Here is a 16425-nt window from a genome sequence, read left to right as displayed (position 1 = left end):
CTGCAAGCAGTTCCTTGTGGGGAGCCACAGACGTGGCCATCCCAGCAAACAGCTGCTTGCAGAAGAGCCCTCGCCAAGGCACGTCAGGGGGCATCTCTACGAACTGCCGGACGAAGTCCAGAGGTTCATTAAATAACCTCTGGACCCCTCAGCCTACCGACAGGCCCTGAGCGGCATTCACAGGGAATCAGTCTCGAGTTATGTAGACTCCCGCCCTGTGAATGCCGTTCTGGGCACACAACCACCGGACGTGGACGAGACAGAACTTTGTCTGCCTCGGGAGACCCGCACCACAATATTGCAGCAGGCTTAACTCCCCTGCCAGCATTTTCTATTGCGGAAGTTACTAATTCGACACGACATTTCTGTGAAAATCATGGCCGATTTTTATATAAAACTTAATAGGAAATTTGGGGTACCTCTGAGCTTGCAACCAAAGCCGCAGAGTTACTTACGCCATATTCATCCTGCTTTCGGCTTAGATTGCTAGCTCAAACGCACTTATATTTTATGAAATTCCAACTAAACATTTTAAAAAGCAGTTCCAAAATGTATGGTAAAAAGGCATTGACATAATAAATCGAATAACGCATCTGTTTAAAATCTAAACGTAATTTTATTATTTGTTATTCGAATATGATTGCTTGCACGTTAACTGAAAAATAAAAAAATTTTGAAAACAAAAATATAATTTTACTTGATTAAACTTTCAAGATTTGCCTTGTTAATTTTTAAAACTTCAAAGAGTAAAATTCGTCCGAGCTCCTCTTCAGAAGATAGAAGAGCGACAGAAATGTTTTTTGTTTTTGTGAAATGAGTTACTATCGCTTTGATAACTTCCAATAGGGCTCTGTCACACGGTCAGTAATTATCACGATATTTGGATCGCGATCCATATTGATGGATTAATGGATCGCGCACGAATGCTACATGTTCAATATTTATCGCGTCAGTATTTGCATAATTTTTGTGCTGAACGCTTATTATGACGCAAGAAAATATTTTTATTTTGTACGTATAATTTACAGATAATGCATTCCACAATTATTTTAAAGTTTCCAATGTTAATTAAAATTTGTTCTATTTGTTTTGAAAGATTTTAAGCCCCGAGGGTGAAGGCAGAGCCGATGTTCGCATTATGAGAGTAAAAGATGTACTGACGAAATGTATGGATCGCGTTTTGAAAGTGCTACACGTTCAATATTTATTGACGGTATTGCGATCCGTGATCCAGATTTCAAAATTTTTAGGAGTTTTGCGATATGGATCACGATCCATCAATACTGCATGCTACACCGTCAATAAATATCGCGATACTTGGATCACGTCCATGGTGGAATAATAACAAGGTGTTGTCAGTTACTTAACCTCACTTTTTCGGCCGGTCTATTCCGGTAACGCATTTTAAAGTAGTAGAAAAGATATTAGTTATTTACTACTTTTAATCCGTTGGTGCATACTATTTCAAATTAAATGTAGAAAAATGTATAATTACAGGCTTATAAGCCTGAATATATGTTTGTATCGGCAGCTCCACACAGCTTGGACATATATTGTAACTTTAAAAAAGTAAAGGCGGTAAAACAAGGAAATTTCCTATTAGAGTGTAAATTATTTTTAAAATAGATTAAAACAGATAAATATCGATAATATAAGCGAATTCCTAATTTAACCATGCAGTCACTCTATTCAGGTGTATCAGTAGTCCAATTGGCTCAGTATTATGACAATGCAGCATAAGTTATTTAATATAAAAATCGCCTTTCCATACGATTTTTGTGTACGTCTTTTTCCATTGATAACCACGATATCTTTTATTTTTTACATTTTGAGGACAAAAAACATACAAATCCACCAATTTTAAATACTAATATCCATCTGAAGACACCAAGTTCTTTAAAAATCGCGATAAAACGAATTACTAAAATGGAACATTTTAGATACTATTTCCTAACGAATAGTAGCATAAAAATTAAGATCGGCAGCACTGAAAATAAGCATGCCGATCTTGTCAAAATTACAACAAACACGTCGCTACCGACAACACCTTGTTATTATTCCACCATGGATCACGTCAATAAATACTGACCGTGTGACAGGGCCCATAGTGACGAAGAAGTGACATCCGGGAGATAGGCGATAAAATCCTCTTCCAATTACTGGCAGGGTCATACCTGAGAACCGCTACTTTAATTTTGCCGACTTTGACGTTTATGGCAATACGTAAACAAACTTTTTGTTTAGAAACAAAAGGAGACGAATTGCAAACGTATTGTGTACTTTCAAGTGAAAATCGAAGTAATTCGTGCGTTCTAAAGTAAAAAACGTTTTATTTGTAATAAAAACTGTATAAAAATGTCGTGTCGTGTGTTGAATTGCAGCAGCCGTTGGGGTAAAGCCACCAAATGCAGTTTTTTTCATTTTTTTTATTATCACTTTTACGGCACCTGCAATACAAACACAAAAATTATAAATAGTTAATTAATAAAACCTATTCTTTTGAACACATTTCAAGAGTGGTTGTATATTTTTTGTTAAAGTTGTGCTTAATTTGCTCTATTCAAAGATGACTTGAGAAACTGGTGAATCGTGAAGAAAACACGTTTTCTCACTGCAAATTTACAACTCTCAACTCATTGTTCTTCACCATATTCTTTGTTTACCCGTTGCCACAAATGCCATTCTGCGGGAATGCGCAATCTTGTATTCTATCGTTCTTGATTAATGACGATGTGCCCATAGTTGCCAACTTGGTGCTTTAAGCACTAGATTTAGTGCTTTTTGAAAATTATAACGCCAATAAAAATTATTTAGTGCCAAGTACCTTTTTTAGCTCTTTTTTCTGAACTAAAATTACTTCGAGATAGTTAAAACCTGAAATAATTTGAAATATTTAAGGCTGTGGCAGCACTGAATTTACAAGAATCTACAAATTTAAATGGACTAAAATACAACCATGATTGATAAAAAGCTGAAGTGTCAAACCCACCTTGTTAAATTCTATTCGCGTTGTAAATGCTAGGACGCAAGTAAGTTAAGTATTTCCTTTTTTCTTTCCTAATTATTTGTACAAATTTTGTTTTTTTTTCACCTGATTAAAACATAGCGTTTCTTGGTGCTGAATCCAAATCTGGCCTCACAATTGCTCTAGCACTAGAATTTTGAGATATCCTAACCTCAAAGTGCCAAAGCACGGTTTTTAGCGATATTTGAGGTTTGATTTGATAAATAAAACATCAAATTATTTGCTCATTTCTAATAAGGGTATGATTTTCGTTTGATGCGATTCAAATTTACTTTCTCGAGATATACTAGTTTTAATGTGCAGTACTTCGGTATTATGTTATGAATAAAGCATCCCTTGATTCAAAAAAATTTGGTGCTTTTATTGTAGTAGAACGCTTTTTTTCCAAGTTTTTGGTGCTTTTTGAAAACAAATAATGGCAACACTGGATGTGCCCAACCAATACCCGGCATATGGAGAGTCGCCACATGACTCTCGGCACCTCTTCACATGCCCTGAGAACCCCACCCAGCTGACGCCCCTGTCCTTATGGACATACCCTGTGGAAGTCACACACTTCCTGGGCCTCCCCTTTGCTGAAACAGTCGCCAACGTTGACGGATGAACCGGCCCGAGTGGGGCTTATTAACCGCTATAACAACAACAACAACAACCATTTACCAACATGTATGTATGTACTGACCCGCATTATAAATCATCCAGTGATATTATTACCATATTCGCAATGTTCTTTTAATCCAAAAATTTTTCTCTTGCTTTTTTGTGAAGGTATAGCTCATTCTCTGACAAAATCCATTTAAATATAAATTGCAAAAATATATAAAATTTAATTATTGAAATATTAGGCGGCCTTTGAGCAATGGCAAAATGACGAGATTAACACAATGCACGACTTTTGTATATTGTACTGTTTTAAAATGTATTTATTTGGTGAATTTTACAAACGTTGATATCGATAAATGTTGAAGCCGAATAAAGTTTCCAAATGTAGAATTTTGAAGCAAGATGAATGTGGTTGATTGAATGTATGGTTGTGGTTGTGGTTGAATGTATGGCCAGTTGAATATATGGTTAGTTTCCAAATTGTATTTGCGCGTCGTTGTCGGCTGCTGTCTAAATTGCTTCTGTCCTTTTTTCGGTGCAAGCAAATGTCTTCCATCATCACAAATAAGAAATGACATCTAGTGATGTGAAGAATAATGGTGTGAAAGGCAAATTGTGCAAAGGGAAATTAAGAGGCACAGGGTGCCCTTACACCCCACCCCACCGTGAATCGCCTAGGGATTCACCCTCTAAACATAATACGGCAAGTTTCGAGGCTGGACGACGTAGCACTCCTCCAGCTGTTTTGACATCGGCGACTCGTACCTGCCCGTCTTTGGCTGTAAACACCCGGACTACTCGTCCTTTCTGCCACCGGCTTCGAGGTAGTAGAGAATCGCAGATTAAGACTAAGTCATCTACCTTGATTGGCTCCACTCGATCGTGCCACTTTGGACGTAACAGCAATTGTGGCAAGTAGTGCCGTATCCACTGCTTCCAGAACCGGTCTTTCAGGTTTTGAGCAATGTGCCACTGCTTTTTGAGGCAAATTTTCTCGTCTGCTGACTGAGGTGTTTGAGTAGAGTTAGAGCACCCAATAAGGAAGTGGTTCGGCGTTATTGGGTCGTCTTCTTCCGATGCCAAGGGCACGTCTGTCAGTGGTCGAGAATTTAAAATATTTTCAATCTCTATTAGCACGCTCCTTAGCGTTTCTTCCCGCGGTACTTCGTCTTGAATAATTTTGTGCAGCAAGTTTTTCACGACGCGGATGAGTCTCTCCCAGCAACCTCCGGAGCTTGGGTTAGAAGGGCAGTTAAATCTCCACTCAATGTTGCGTTGGGCGACTTCGTTGTCGATGCGTTGAAAGTCTAAAATTCGTTCCGCATCCTTCAGTTCTCTTTGGGCGCCTATGAAGTTCGTCCCGTTGTCACTTCTTATACGTACTGGCGTTCCCCGGCGGTTGACAAAATTCCGCAAACACAAGAGAAAGGCATCTGTCGATAAATCGTGCGCCAGCTCCAAATGCGCGGCTCTGGTGGTAAGGCAAGTGAATATCAGTGCCCACCTTTTCTCTCTTCGGCGACCTATCGCAACATTAAAGGGGCCAAATAAATCGACGCCCGTGTATGTAAAGGGCCTGACGTATGGTGTGACGCGGTCTTCGGGTAACTGGCCCATGAGAGGCGGTGCTGGCTTAGCTTTGTCGATTCGGCATCTGTTGCAACTGCGTTGAACTGCGTTGAGCAACGACTTAGCGTGAGGGAACCAATATTTTCGGCGGGCTTCGTTAACGATGACGGCAGAATTCTGGTGGTGCATGTTTTCATGGTACTGGCGCATTATGAGTGTTGAGACGATGTGTTTGTTCGGCATCAAAATCGGCTTCCTGGATTCTATCGGCAAAACTGCGGCTGCGTCGATGCGACCTTGTATCCTCATAATGCCCTCCTTATCTAAGAACGGCGTTAGCGCATAGATGGTGCTTTGTTTGTGGAGACATGCTGAGTTTTTGAGCGCTGCAACTTCTTTGGCGTAAATCTCGTTCTGGACTGTTTTTATTATAAATTGTTCGGCTTTATTGAGTTCGCTGGCGGTCAGCGCTCCGCTCGACCGCGTATCGTCGTCGTTCTGGTGCGCACGGACGTGCTTCAAAAATTTGCAGGTGGCTCGTTGAACCCAGGCCATCACCCGTTTCAACTTTAAATAAGACGAAAAACGGTTAAACTTAAGTAAACAATCATTTACCTCGATATGCATGGCGAAGCACGGCTGGACTTCTTCTGGTAGCTGGTCTGGTAAAGGCTTATTGGATAAGATGGGCCAACACTCCATAGGCTGCTGTAGGAACTCTGGACCTCGCAACCATGAACTGCACATCTCGACCTTCGGGGGCCATCTTGGCCGAGTAGCAATATCAGTAGTATTTTTCTCAGTAGGTATCCAGCGCCACTGAGGAGGCGTAGACGACGATAGTATTTCGGCGATGCGATGGCCGACGAAGGGCTTAAACTTTCTCTCCTCGGAGTTGACCCAATGTAGCACTGTTTGTGAATCGGACCAGTAAATTGTCGCGTCAAGCTGAATGCTATGACCATGGCAGATTAGTTTGGCCAATCGCACGCCTAATACTGCTGCCTGCAGTTCCAATCTTGGCACGGACAAGAGCTTTTGAGGTGCACCTCGGGTTTTACCGGCTACAAATGTGACCTCACAATTTTCTGCACTGGTGACTCGAAAATAACCAGCGGCGGCGAATGCAACTTGGCTGGCGTCTACTACTATGTGTAGCTGAATCGATACGGCTGCTTGCAATTGAGGCGAATACCAACGTCTGATCCGGACTTCGTTAACGCGTTTAAACTCGCCCCACCAGGCAAACCATTTGTTTTGAAGTTTATCTGGAATCACTTCGTCCCACTCAATGCGGCTTTTCCATACTTCTTGTATCAGTACTTTAAATAGTAGAAAATCTGCGAGAATACCAAACGGATCAAAGACTGCCATGATTATGCTCAGCAGTTCACGCTTCGTTGGTGCTCGTATTCCCTCTAATACTGGTTTCGGGATACGATGAAACTTGAATTGGAATTCGAACGAGTCCGTTGCCATATTCCAATACATTCCTAATATCTTTTCGTGGTTGGTTACGCTTTCTAAGCTTACTGGCTGTGATACTGTTCTTGGTTCTTTGTTCAGGCTGACCTCGATATCTCTGATGTTCGACACAAAAGACTTCAGTTGAAAACCTCCTTCGGCGTGGATGAATACGACCTCTCGACAAATTCTTTCGGCTTCTTGTTGATCTCTAAAACTGGCTACGAAGTCATCAACATAATGACTATTTATTATTGCTGCACCGGCGTCGGGATATAGCTGGCGGAATTCTTCTGCGTTCTTATTTTTAACATATTCTGCTATGCAAGGTGAACATATGGCACCAAACACCATCGACTGCATGACGTACTGTTGTACCGGTTGAAGATGGTTTCCATCGCGCCACAAGAACCTTTGCGCTTGTTGATCTTGCTGCTTTATCAGCACCTGTGAAAACATTTCACGGATGTCTGCTGCTACTGCGACTGCTCCCTCGCGGAATCTGAACAATATGTCTAATAATGGCTTAGCATGTTCAGGACCTTTTATCAAGGCGGAGTTTAAAGCTATACCATTTACTTTGGCGGCGGCATCAAACACGATTCTCATTTTTCCGGGCTTGTGCGGATTTTGCACTGCGAAATTAGGTAAATACCACTTAAAACCTGTGTCGATATACTCTTCATCGTCGGGAATCCTTCTAGCGTAACCGTTTTCTATGTACTTTGCGATTTCTTTTTTGTATTTAGCGGCAAATTCTGAGTCAAATCGCATTTTCTTCTCTATACCTAGCAGTCGTTTATAGGCCATCTGATAGCTGTGTGGAAGTTTTGGTGGAATAGTACGCCATAGTAATCCAGCTTCGAACCGCTTACCAACTCGACGTGTGTTGGCCTGCAGCATCTGGCGCGCCCTTTCATTCTCTTCAGACTCTAGAAGCTTTGATGATCCATTAACTCCAAAGTTATCTGCTGCAAAATATTCGGTAACTAGTTCGTGCAAAGACGTAAGGCTGCTTTTCTCGCGGATATGTAGAACTACCGGTGCTTGCACTGCTGCTCTGGTCGGCCCGTATGCTATCCAGCCCAATTTAGTATTAATGGCCACTGGACTTTCGCTATCGGCCTTCACGGTCGCGGATGGCACACTCAATGACGTGTTGTCGAGACCTAACAACAACGATGGCTTAACTTCGTGATAATCTTCCAATGGCAATGGCTCGAAGTGGGCGTAATGAAACTTCTTGAAGGACTGTACTGGCAAGTCTAGGCTACGGATAGTGCACACGTTGCGAAGGCTGTAGGTTGCTGGTCTATCTCTGCATCTTACATCTAGATTAATGAAATAGCTGAACCTTCGTCGATCATGGCGAAAACGTCTTCCCTACCATTTGGTCCGAATAATTACACAGGAACGTATTTAAACAGGTGGCCGCGCGTGGATATGGCTTCCCTACAGTTGAGAATGGGCTGCGCCCCACCTTGGTTGCGGGCTGCATCTGCATGAGCGGCGGCTGTTGTGCTTTCATGAAGGCTCCGGTGGTGGTATCGACGGCAACCATCGGTGTCACAAAACTTTTTAACGCGACAGTTTGATGTGTTGTGTCCTTTGCGCAAACAAGAAAAGCAGAGCTGAAGGCTTTTCACTTTCTCCCAACGCTCAGGGACGCTCATTATTTCACAAAAGGTCTGACAGTTCGAAATGGAGTGGGCACCCATGCACGCGTAACATCGCATACCTCCCGAGTGCTCCTGCTGCGACTCTCTACCGAGATGCATCAAACGTCGAGGCTGTTGCTGTGTCGTTGGAAGTTGGCTTCTACTTGGTTGTTGTATCATTGGCGGTTGGCTTCTACTTATTGCAGTTGTTGGCGGCATCAGACACACGACTCTGGCAAGGTCGCTTAACCAGCTCGAAAACTCTTTAATTGTGGGATACGGCTTTAAATTTACGGCATATCTGGTCCACTCGTATTGCTTGCTTGGCGGTAGCTTAGTTACTAACTGCTCCAACAGTGTCGTGTTAGCGAGGTGATGCTCACACTTAGCTGACGTTAGAAACGCAACAACGTTTCTTGTTCTTGTTGAAAACGCTAAAATTTGCTCCACTTTGTTTTCAGCGATAGTTTGAAATTGCTGAATTTTAAGAAGCTGGCTTCGCACTAAAAGGTCTGGCCGACCAAACTGGAACTCCAGCTCAGCTATAGCATTCGGCACGTCATCGGGATAGATCAACATGGAAGCAACTGTTTCTCTAGCACGACCAACTAAACATTTGTGTAACCGCATTAGGTTATGTCGGTTACTATAGCGAAACGTTTCGGTCGTATCTTTGTAGTTTGCTAAGAAGAGCGGCCAGTCTTCGGTGTTACCGGAAAATATAGGCAGATCATACAACTTTGTAACCGAATCACTAACCTCTAGCACTGCATTTTGCGTGGAGCGCTCCGGTCGCGTCACTGGTGTGGTTTCACTATCCTGCTGCATTGCTTCAATCACGTTAGAACGCGCGTCGAACTGTATATTGTTTCGCAATCTTTCTATGTCTCGCTGGCTTTCCTCTGTGACCGCCTTCAACTGTCCGACTGCATTTGTGAGTGCGTTGAGACTGGCTATAATTGCTGTCATATGGGCTGGTTGCGCCGCATTCCCATCCTCGTCGGTATCATCCTGCACACCCTGTTGGCTTTCTTGACTTCTCAAGTTATACTGGCTTCCACCTGGCATGATATCTCACAACCTACGATCATATATTCCCACACAATTCTCGACACTCCACTTGTCTTCCGTTCGCAATTTCACCCACCCTTGCTACTCCTTCAAAACCTTCTTTTTTTATTTTGGCTCTGCCGACTACTTTTGGCGCCAACCCTTACTCTTTTCGCGCCACCAGCTCTTCTCGATCTTTCTCGATGTTTTCAGGTTACTCGCTGCTCTTTTATCTTGTTAAAATTGGCGCCACAAGTTTTTCGCCACTAATAAAAATTTTCCGTTTTACTTTGGACTACAGCTAGCCGACAACACGCTTAATTTGGAGAACAGTTAATTCGCAAATCGATGAACATCAATACAAATTTGGAAAGCGATGAAATATTAGGCGGCCTTTGAGCAATGGCAAAATGACGAGATTAACACAATGCACGACTTTTGTATATTGTACTGTTTTAAAATGTATTTATTTGGTGAATTTTACAAACGTTGATATCGATAAATGTTGAAGCCGAATAAAGTTTCCAAATGTAGAATTTTGAAGCAAGATGAATGTGGTTGATTGAATGTATGGTTGTGGTTGTGGTTGAATGTATGGCCAGTTGAATATATGGTTAGTTTCCAAATTGTATTTGCGCGTCGTTGTCGGCTGCTGTCTAAATTGCTTCTGTCCTTTTTTCGGTGCAAGCAAATGTCTTCCATCATCACAAATAAGAAATGACATCTAGTGATGTGAAGAATAATGGTGTGAAAGGCAAATTGTGCAAAGGGAAATTAAGAGGCACAGGGTGCCCTTACAATTATAGTTACTATAATAATAGTTTGTACATACATGGTATGTTATAAATTGAACAATACCGTCAACAAAAACAACTGCAATTTATTTATTTATTTATTTGAATTTATTTATCAACAAAGAGTTACATTAGTACAATAAGAATTGTGTTATTTTTTAGTACAACAAAATTTGGTACGCATGAAGAGGACATAGAATACATTAAAGATTACACAGGACAAAACAAAATAAATAAATAAATAAGTAAATAATAAATAATGAATAATTCTTATTTCTAAACTATACTAATTTAAATTCTGATGGCCTGCTTGGGTTATAAGAGAAGTGTGAATATATGAGAGTTTTATAGTTCCTTTTATTTAACTTGCCTCTTAGTGCAGTCGGAATGGAGTTCCAACTTATGATAGTATTTATGAAAAACAGTCTAGTCGATGTTGCGAAATTGAAATCGGGTACAATAAGATCTCTGGTGCGCTCAGATTTTGGGAATATCAGCTTGTCATAAAGATAAGAAGGCGACTTTGTAGTGATTAGCCGATAAAGAAATATACAGCTCCGGGCCGTTTGGTAATCATGTATTTCACATCCCAGCAAACTCGTGCTCCACTTCGAAATGTGGTCAAATTTTCTTAGGCCGTAAACGTACCGAGTGACATGATTGGATAGTACAGATAACTTATGAGCTGAAACAGAGTCTAATTTATTGTAAACCAGCTCAAATAGGTCATTAATGGTATTATCAATGAAGTGCAAGCCTACGCCTAGTAGTAATGGGCGTAAATATTGCACTTTGGCGTAGATTTCTGAGAGTACCATAAACTTTACTAACTACCGAATTTATATGATCAGTGCAGGTCAAAGACGAGTTAATTATAAAGCCCAAATTAGTGATTTTACTTACAAATTGTAATGGTTTATTACCAATAGCTGAATGAGGTATGGCAGTAGTATTAAGCTTATTCTTTGCAGTTGGTAATACATATGACTTACTAGAGTTCAGGAGAAGATTATTATCCTTAGACCATTGCTCAATGGCGGCCAGGTCACAATTAAGTTGGCTTACTAATACATCAAGATTTCCAAAGTTATTAGATAGATATATCTGAATATCATGCATAGGCATGAATATTTGCAAATTTACATGTAAGAAAAACATCGTTTATGGACAAACTGAATAGAAGAGGACCAAGGACTGAACCTTGAGGAACCCCCGAGGAAACCGGCTCAAGTTTAGAGATATTTGTACCGATTCGTGCACACTGGGATCTGTCAGATAGGTAGCTCCCCAAAGTTTCAAGGAATCCGTTCCAAACCCGAAATACTCTTTAAGTTTAGTATACAATATGTCGTGATTAACAGAGTCAAATGCTTTTGAGAAGTCAAGTAGGCAAAGTAGTGTTAATTGATTTTTGTCGTATATCATCAATGATTTTAAGCATTGCCGTTGAGCAGCTATGTCCTTTCCTAAATCCAGATTGTAAATTGGAAATTAGACTGTGTTCATGAACATGCTCATTTATCGAGCGACCTCAAACTCGGCTACAAATCGGCATTCCAAAATTTCAGTCGCTGATGGTGTTTGTCGTTAAAATAGGTTATTTCCCTAACAATCCGGACCGGATCCGGTAATTAGAGAATAAGCAAAGAGTTTGCTTTCAAAAACAGAACATTATCCAAAAGTACGGGAACGCAAAAAAACACATTTCGTGCCCAGAATTTGAGAAACAGCTTATTCGTGTTGTTTTTGTTTACTTAATTACAAACTCTTGGAAACTGAATTTTTGTTTCACAAATTTGATTTTAAGAATATAAAGATTGAAAATACATTCACTATTCCTTAAAAGCACCAAGAAAATGCAGGCAACATGTAAACACAAAGCAGCTGATATGCCCTTTGACGCTTTATCCATTTTTAACCGGAGAACGAGTCCGGGCTGTTTCGGACAGGAAGAAGACGACACTTACGATCCAATACGCTCCAATTTTCGCTCTCTATTACCCATTGTGTTGAGTACGGGAATGATTTCTGGGCTAGTTTGGGCACCCGCGGGATCCCTCGTTGCGTACGGGAAAGAACCTAATAAGCATGAAATGAGAAAACACGATCCAGAAAATAAAGGTCGCGCCATTCGCGGACCGCTAACCCTCTCTTCGTCGATTTGACAGCATCCACCCAATCGGTGACGTCATAATATACTTTTGTTTACATTCACTGTTGCCAACTTGATGCTTTTCGCACCAAATTTAGTGGGTATTCAAAACGCGAAAATTGTTGAGTTTTGTGCTTGGTGCGTTTTTGGTGCTTTTGTTTTTAGTTTGAGGACTTCAAATTAGAAAATCTTACAAAAATGGAAGCAAAATTTATAGCAATCGTTAGTGTTCTAAGCCATAAAATACACCAATAAAAATTTGGTGCTTTTTCAAATTCAAAACTTGGCAATACTGCCTTTTGTTCGATGCTTCTTCTTTTTCTTCTCGAGTTCGTCTTGCTCTCTCATTCTGGTATATTTTGACGTCACGGCCAGTTGCTCTCAGCTCGATTGGCGCAATCTTGTATTCTATCATCCTTTATGAGAAAATGGGAATGCTACGTGAACCAAAAATACAAGATCACGCGCAGTGTTGCCATTTTAGCCGTTTTCTGGCTAGATTTAGGGCCGGTTACTCAATGTCTGGTTAACACTAATCTGTAGTTAAACATCGTTGTCGACGTAGCGCTACGTCACAGCTGCTTTCCCAATGTTCCTTCCGCGAAACGCATTGAGGGAGATTTAAAAAATTAGTGGATATTTGACTCCTCATAAAAACCAACCCCTCAGGTGTTGCATTTTTGATATGTGTACATTTGTATGTTCGAGATAATATTAATTATTACACATTAGTATAAACAGCACAATTACTTATACACCAAAGTAAACTGCACAGCACTGCAAAAATTCAAATTTTTATTAAAATTTGCTATTAACAAACATTCAAAACAAAAGGACATGTCATTCCAAGAGTAACAACATATAGAAAAATAAAAACAAAACAAGTTGAAGTTTGTAAGTTTGGTTCTCATGAGAGCAACGTCAAAATGGCTTCTACATGTACTTATGTGCGTTGGGTGCATTGTTGCCATTTTAGCCATTTTCCAGCTAGATCTAGCCAGTTGCGATAGCAAACAGCCGGAGAAATTTCGATTTAGCCGGCAGCCGATTTGTTAGCCGTTTTGCAGAAAAAAATTAGCCGTTTTTAGCCCATTTTGCTATTTGCATTGTTTTCTTAAATTTCAAATATATATATATGTTTCAATTTTTGACTAAGCGATCCAAAATCTGTTAGAAATGGCTACTAGCCTTATCGTGGAGAAAATTTTCATGTCAGGCAGGGTTGTATGAAATTGGTCCGATTTCGCTTTTTTTTATTTTAAACGAAGAAGGGATTTTCTTCATAAAATGTTTGTTATAAATGTCTTAATTTTAAGTGTGAAGTTTTATTCGCAAACTTAGAAAATAAGAAATTGTTTCACTGTTAATACACTTAGGGCCGGTTACTCAATGTCTGGTTAACACTAATATGCGGCTAAACATCGTTATCGACGTCTACGACTCCATGCATACAACAGGGAGTCGGTAACGTCGATAACTATGTTTAACCGGGGATTAGCGTTAACCAGACATTGAGTAACCGGCCCTTAAGATGTGTTTGTGTTTGGATATAGTGCCAACAATCAGAATAAATATTACACGTAGATATTGTCTTCCCAGATAGCGCATATTGAATTCTGCCTAAATTACAAAACATCATTTTTGCCCACTCTCAAAGGTTTAAGGTAAGGGAAAAATTTATATTTTCAAGCACTATGTACACATATGTATTTTTTTAAACAAACTTTTTTGCTGGGAACTTATTTAAATTTCAAAAACCGAATGCCAACTTGAATTAAAGGAACCAACACTGAAGTGAGTCAAAATGAAAATAAAAGAGCACAAATTTCTATGTAAAGCAAAACTCTCTGGGAATCCTACGAGACATCTCCCGGTCATATGATCGGTCATCTAAATGGGAGATCTGCAGTCTTTTGGCATCATATTTTACATCAGAATTGAAGGGATGTCGGAAAAATCTGACCAGTTCTTTTGTGTAACTGTGATTTTGCATCCCTTGTCAACATATGGCCTCGGTTGATGTTAACTTAAGGTCGTTGTTTTACTGCCTTAAAATTGAAGGGAAATTTTTACAGCGTTTTTTATGTGTATTGGCTTCTATTTGAGTGCATTGAGAATCGGTCAGTCTGAGAAGGCCTTGTAGGGAAGACAATAGGTTTGTTCGTCGAAAATCCAGCGAGAATTATCACGTAAAATATCAGATAGTAAGAAAAAATGCTCCCAAATTCTCTCTCATGTAGAGAAACTTGCAATTTTCTGTACGAACGCAAATTTGCAAGTATTTCTGCCAGCTAGTGTCCACCGGTTGCATTTCAAACAAAAGAAATTTGTATAGAATTTTTAAAATTCTTTCAGAGGGGCAAAAAACAGGATCTACGTGTACATATCTTGTCAGTCCGACTTTCTTAAACATACGTTTCAATTTCTTTGTCGGGTTTACTATATCGACTCTGGTTGAGATTGCATTCCGATTAAGAATACAGTTTTTTTTTTTGCCGAGTACCTTTAAAATCATTGGAGTTAACTAAATTAATTAAGTAAACAAGTATTAAATTACATTTTTCATTTTAAAATCGCTCCAGTTTGTAAATTTTTAAATTTAACGAACTTGTTTATTCAAATTATCGTCGACAAAAAAGCCAACCATGTGCCACAATCATATGTTTTTCCTAATTGCAAATTCTTGCTGGCAAAATTTTTTCCGGCTCGAATTTGTAACTTCTCTCCAAGAAATAGTCTTTTTACTCGTGATTTATTTAAATAAAACATGTGAAATTTAGTTGAAACATTTTAGCCGGTTTAATTTGCAAATTTAGCCGGTTCGTCCAAAAAGTTCTGGCAACACTGAACACGCGGGTAGGAGAGTAGCCCGTCATGAACCAAAAATACAAGATCACGTAAGAACGCGACGTTGTATTTGTAACTGGTTTTGAGAAAAAAGTTTTGCGAAAGCGGGTTCGTCAGCTGAGCGTTTGTTTACATCACATGCACCACTATTTTACACTTTTATTCTAGTGAAGAAGAGTTAATTCAACATGACAACACATTTTAAAGCATTTTGTTGCATCATTTTACCTAAATTGTGCGTTTAAAGTGGCTGACAATAATTTTGGCTAATTTTGGTTTTCGTTGTTTTCTTTGCTTTGTTTACTTTTCGCTCGTTTTCCAGTGAAACAAGATGGCGTAGAACACGCTAAAAAAACGACCTTTTTCACTCTCTTGTTCTTACGTGATCTTGTGTCTTTCGTTCATGGTAGCCCGTTAGAATCGCATTTAGCCGTTTGTTTACATTTCTTCGTTGTTTACAATTTGGTGGTGGCTTTTTACTGCAATTTTCTTCATTTTCGCTTGTGACAACGTGTGTACACATAAGATAAAGAATAATTTAACACAACGGCATGATTTTTAGAAGAATTTGCATAATAAAAATGATTTTTCATGCGTTCAACAATTTCGCGGTTTTCTCCGTTCTCTTCGTTGTTTACTTCTTACAACAAAGATGGCGTCGAGATTTCGGCAGCTAGAAAAAATCTTTTTTCTTTCTTTCCTTCCCGCGTGATCTTGCGTCTTTCGTTCATGGGAATGCTATACTCGATATCGAAAAAAAAATATCGATGTCGGCAAAAGAAACCCTATTCCCTATATATTGTGGCGAATACTGCGGCAACACAAAGCGAACAACGAGAAATAGGCAGAATGTTCGAGGAATGACGTAGAATGTTCCACAAAGAGAAACGTCAAGTTGGATGAACACTGCGAACAGCGAGAGAAAGAGAATGAGCGATAAACTTCAGAATGTTCTAGAGTTGCCATAAGTGCCAGCGCAGGTANTGAGCAGAGAAGCGAGTTGCGAATAAGCAAGCTATAAGTTTAATTGTGTGTAACAAGTTCAGTAAAGCGTTGTAATTGCTTTAACAAGTATTGTAGTGTTTTTACTGTATTAGCAAGTATTGTAAAATTGTTTGTTGTACAATAAAATTAATTGTACTACCATTTGGTCATCGATAGCCTTTATTTAACAATCCAGCGATACGAACCGGAGTATTTGGGAAATCCGGACCATGAACGAAAGACACAAGATCACGTAAGAACAAGAGAGTGAAAAAAGTC

General features: G+C 39.7%; 2 protein-coding genes across 2 annotated transcripts; both read right to left on the bottom strand.

Annotated features, from left to right (window-relative positions):
• Window positions 1-619: 619 nt before the first annotated feature.
• LOC108373293 (uncharacterized) lies at window positions 620-7471 on the bottom strand. The gene is made up of 3 exons (XM_017629162.1): window positions 5813-7471; window positions 5210-5764; window positions 620-655 (listed from the first exon to the last, which is right to left on the bottom strand). Exons 1-3 carry the CDS (start codon window positions 7469-7471, stop codon window positions 620-622), a joined length of 2250 nt encoding a protein of 749 aa, XP_017484651.1.
• A 574-nt stretch (window positions 7472-8045) lies between these two features.
• LOC108373294 (uncharacterized) lies at window positions 8046-9403 on the bottom strand. The gene is made up of 2 exons (XM_017629163.1): window positions 8517-9403; window positions 8046-8483 (listed from the first exon to the last, which is right to left on the bottom strand). The coding sequence occupies exons 1-2, from the start codon at window positions 9385-9387 to the stop codon at window positions 8065-8067; spliced, it is 1290 nt and encodes a 429-aa protein (XP_017484652.1). The 5' UTR covers window positions 9388-9403; the 3' UTR covers window positions 8046-8064.
• Between the last annotated feature and the right edge of the window lie 7022 nt (window positions 9404-16425).

This window comes from Rhagoletis zephyria, unplaced genomic scaffold (assembly GCF_001687245.7).
Source record: "Rhagoletis zephyria isolate East Lansing unplaced genomic scaffold, Rhagoletis_zephyria_1.1 Rzeph_scaffold_06557, whole genome shotgun sequence".
NCBI lineage: Eukaryota > Metazoa > Arthropoda > Insecta > Diptera > Tephritidae > Rhagoletis > Rhagoletis zephyria.
The sequence above is the reverse complement of the archived record's forward strand: the minus strand, read 5'-3'. Positions and strand labels throughout refer to the sequence as shown.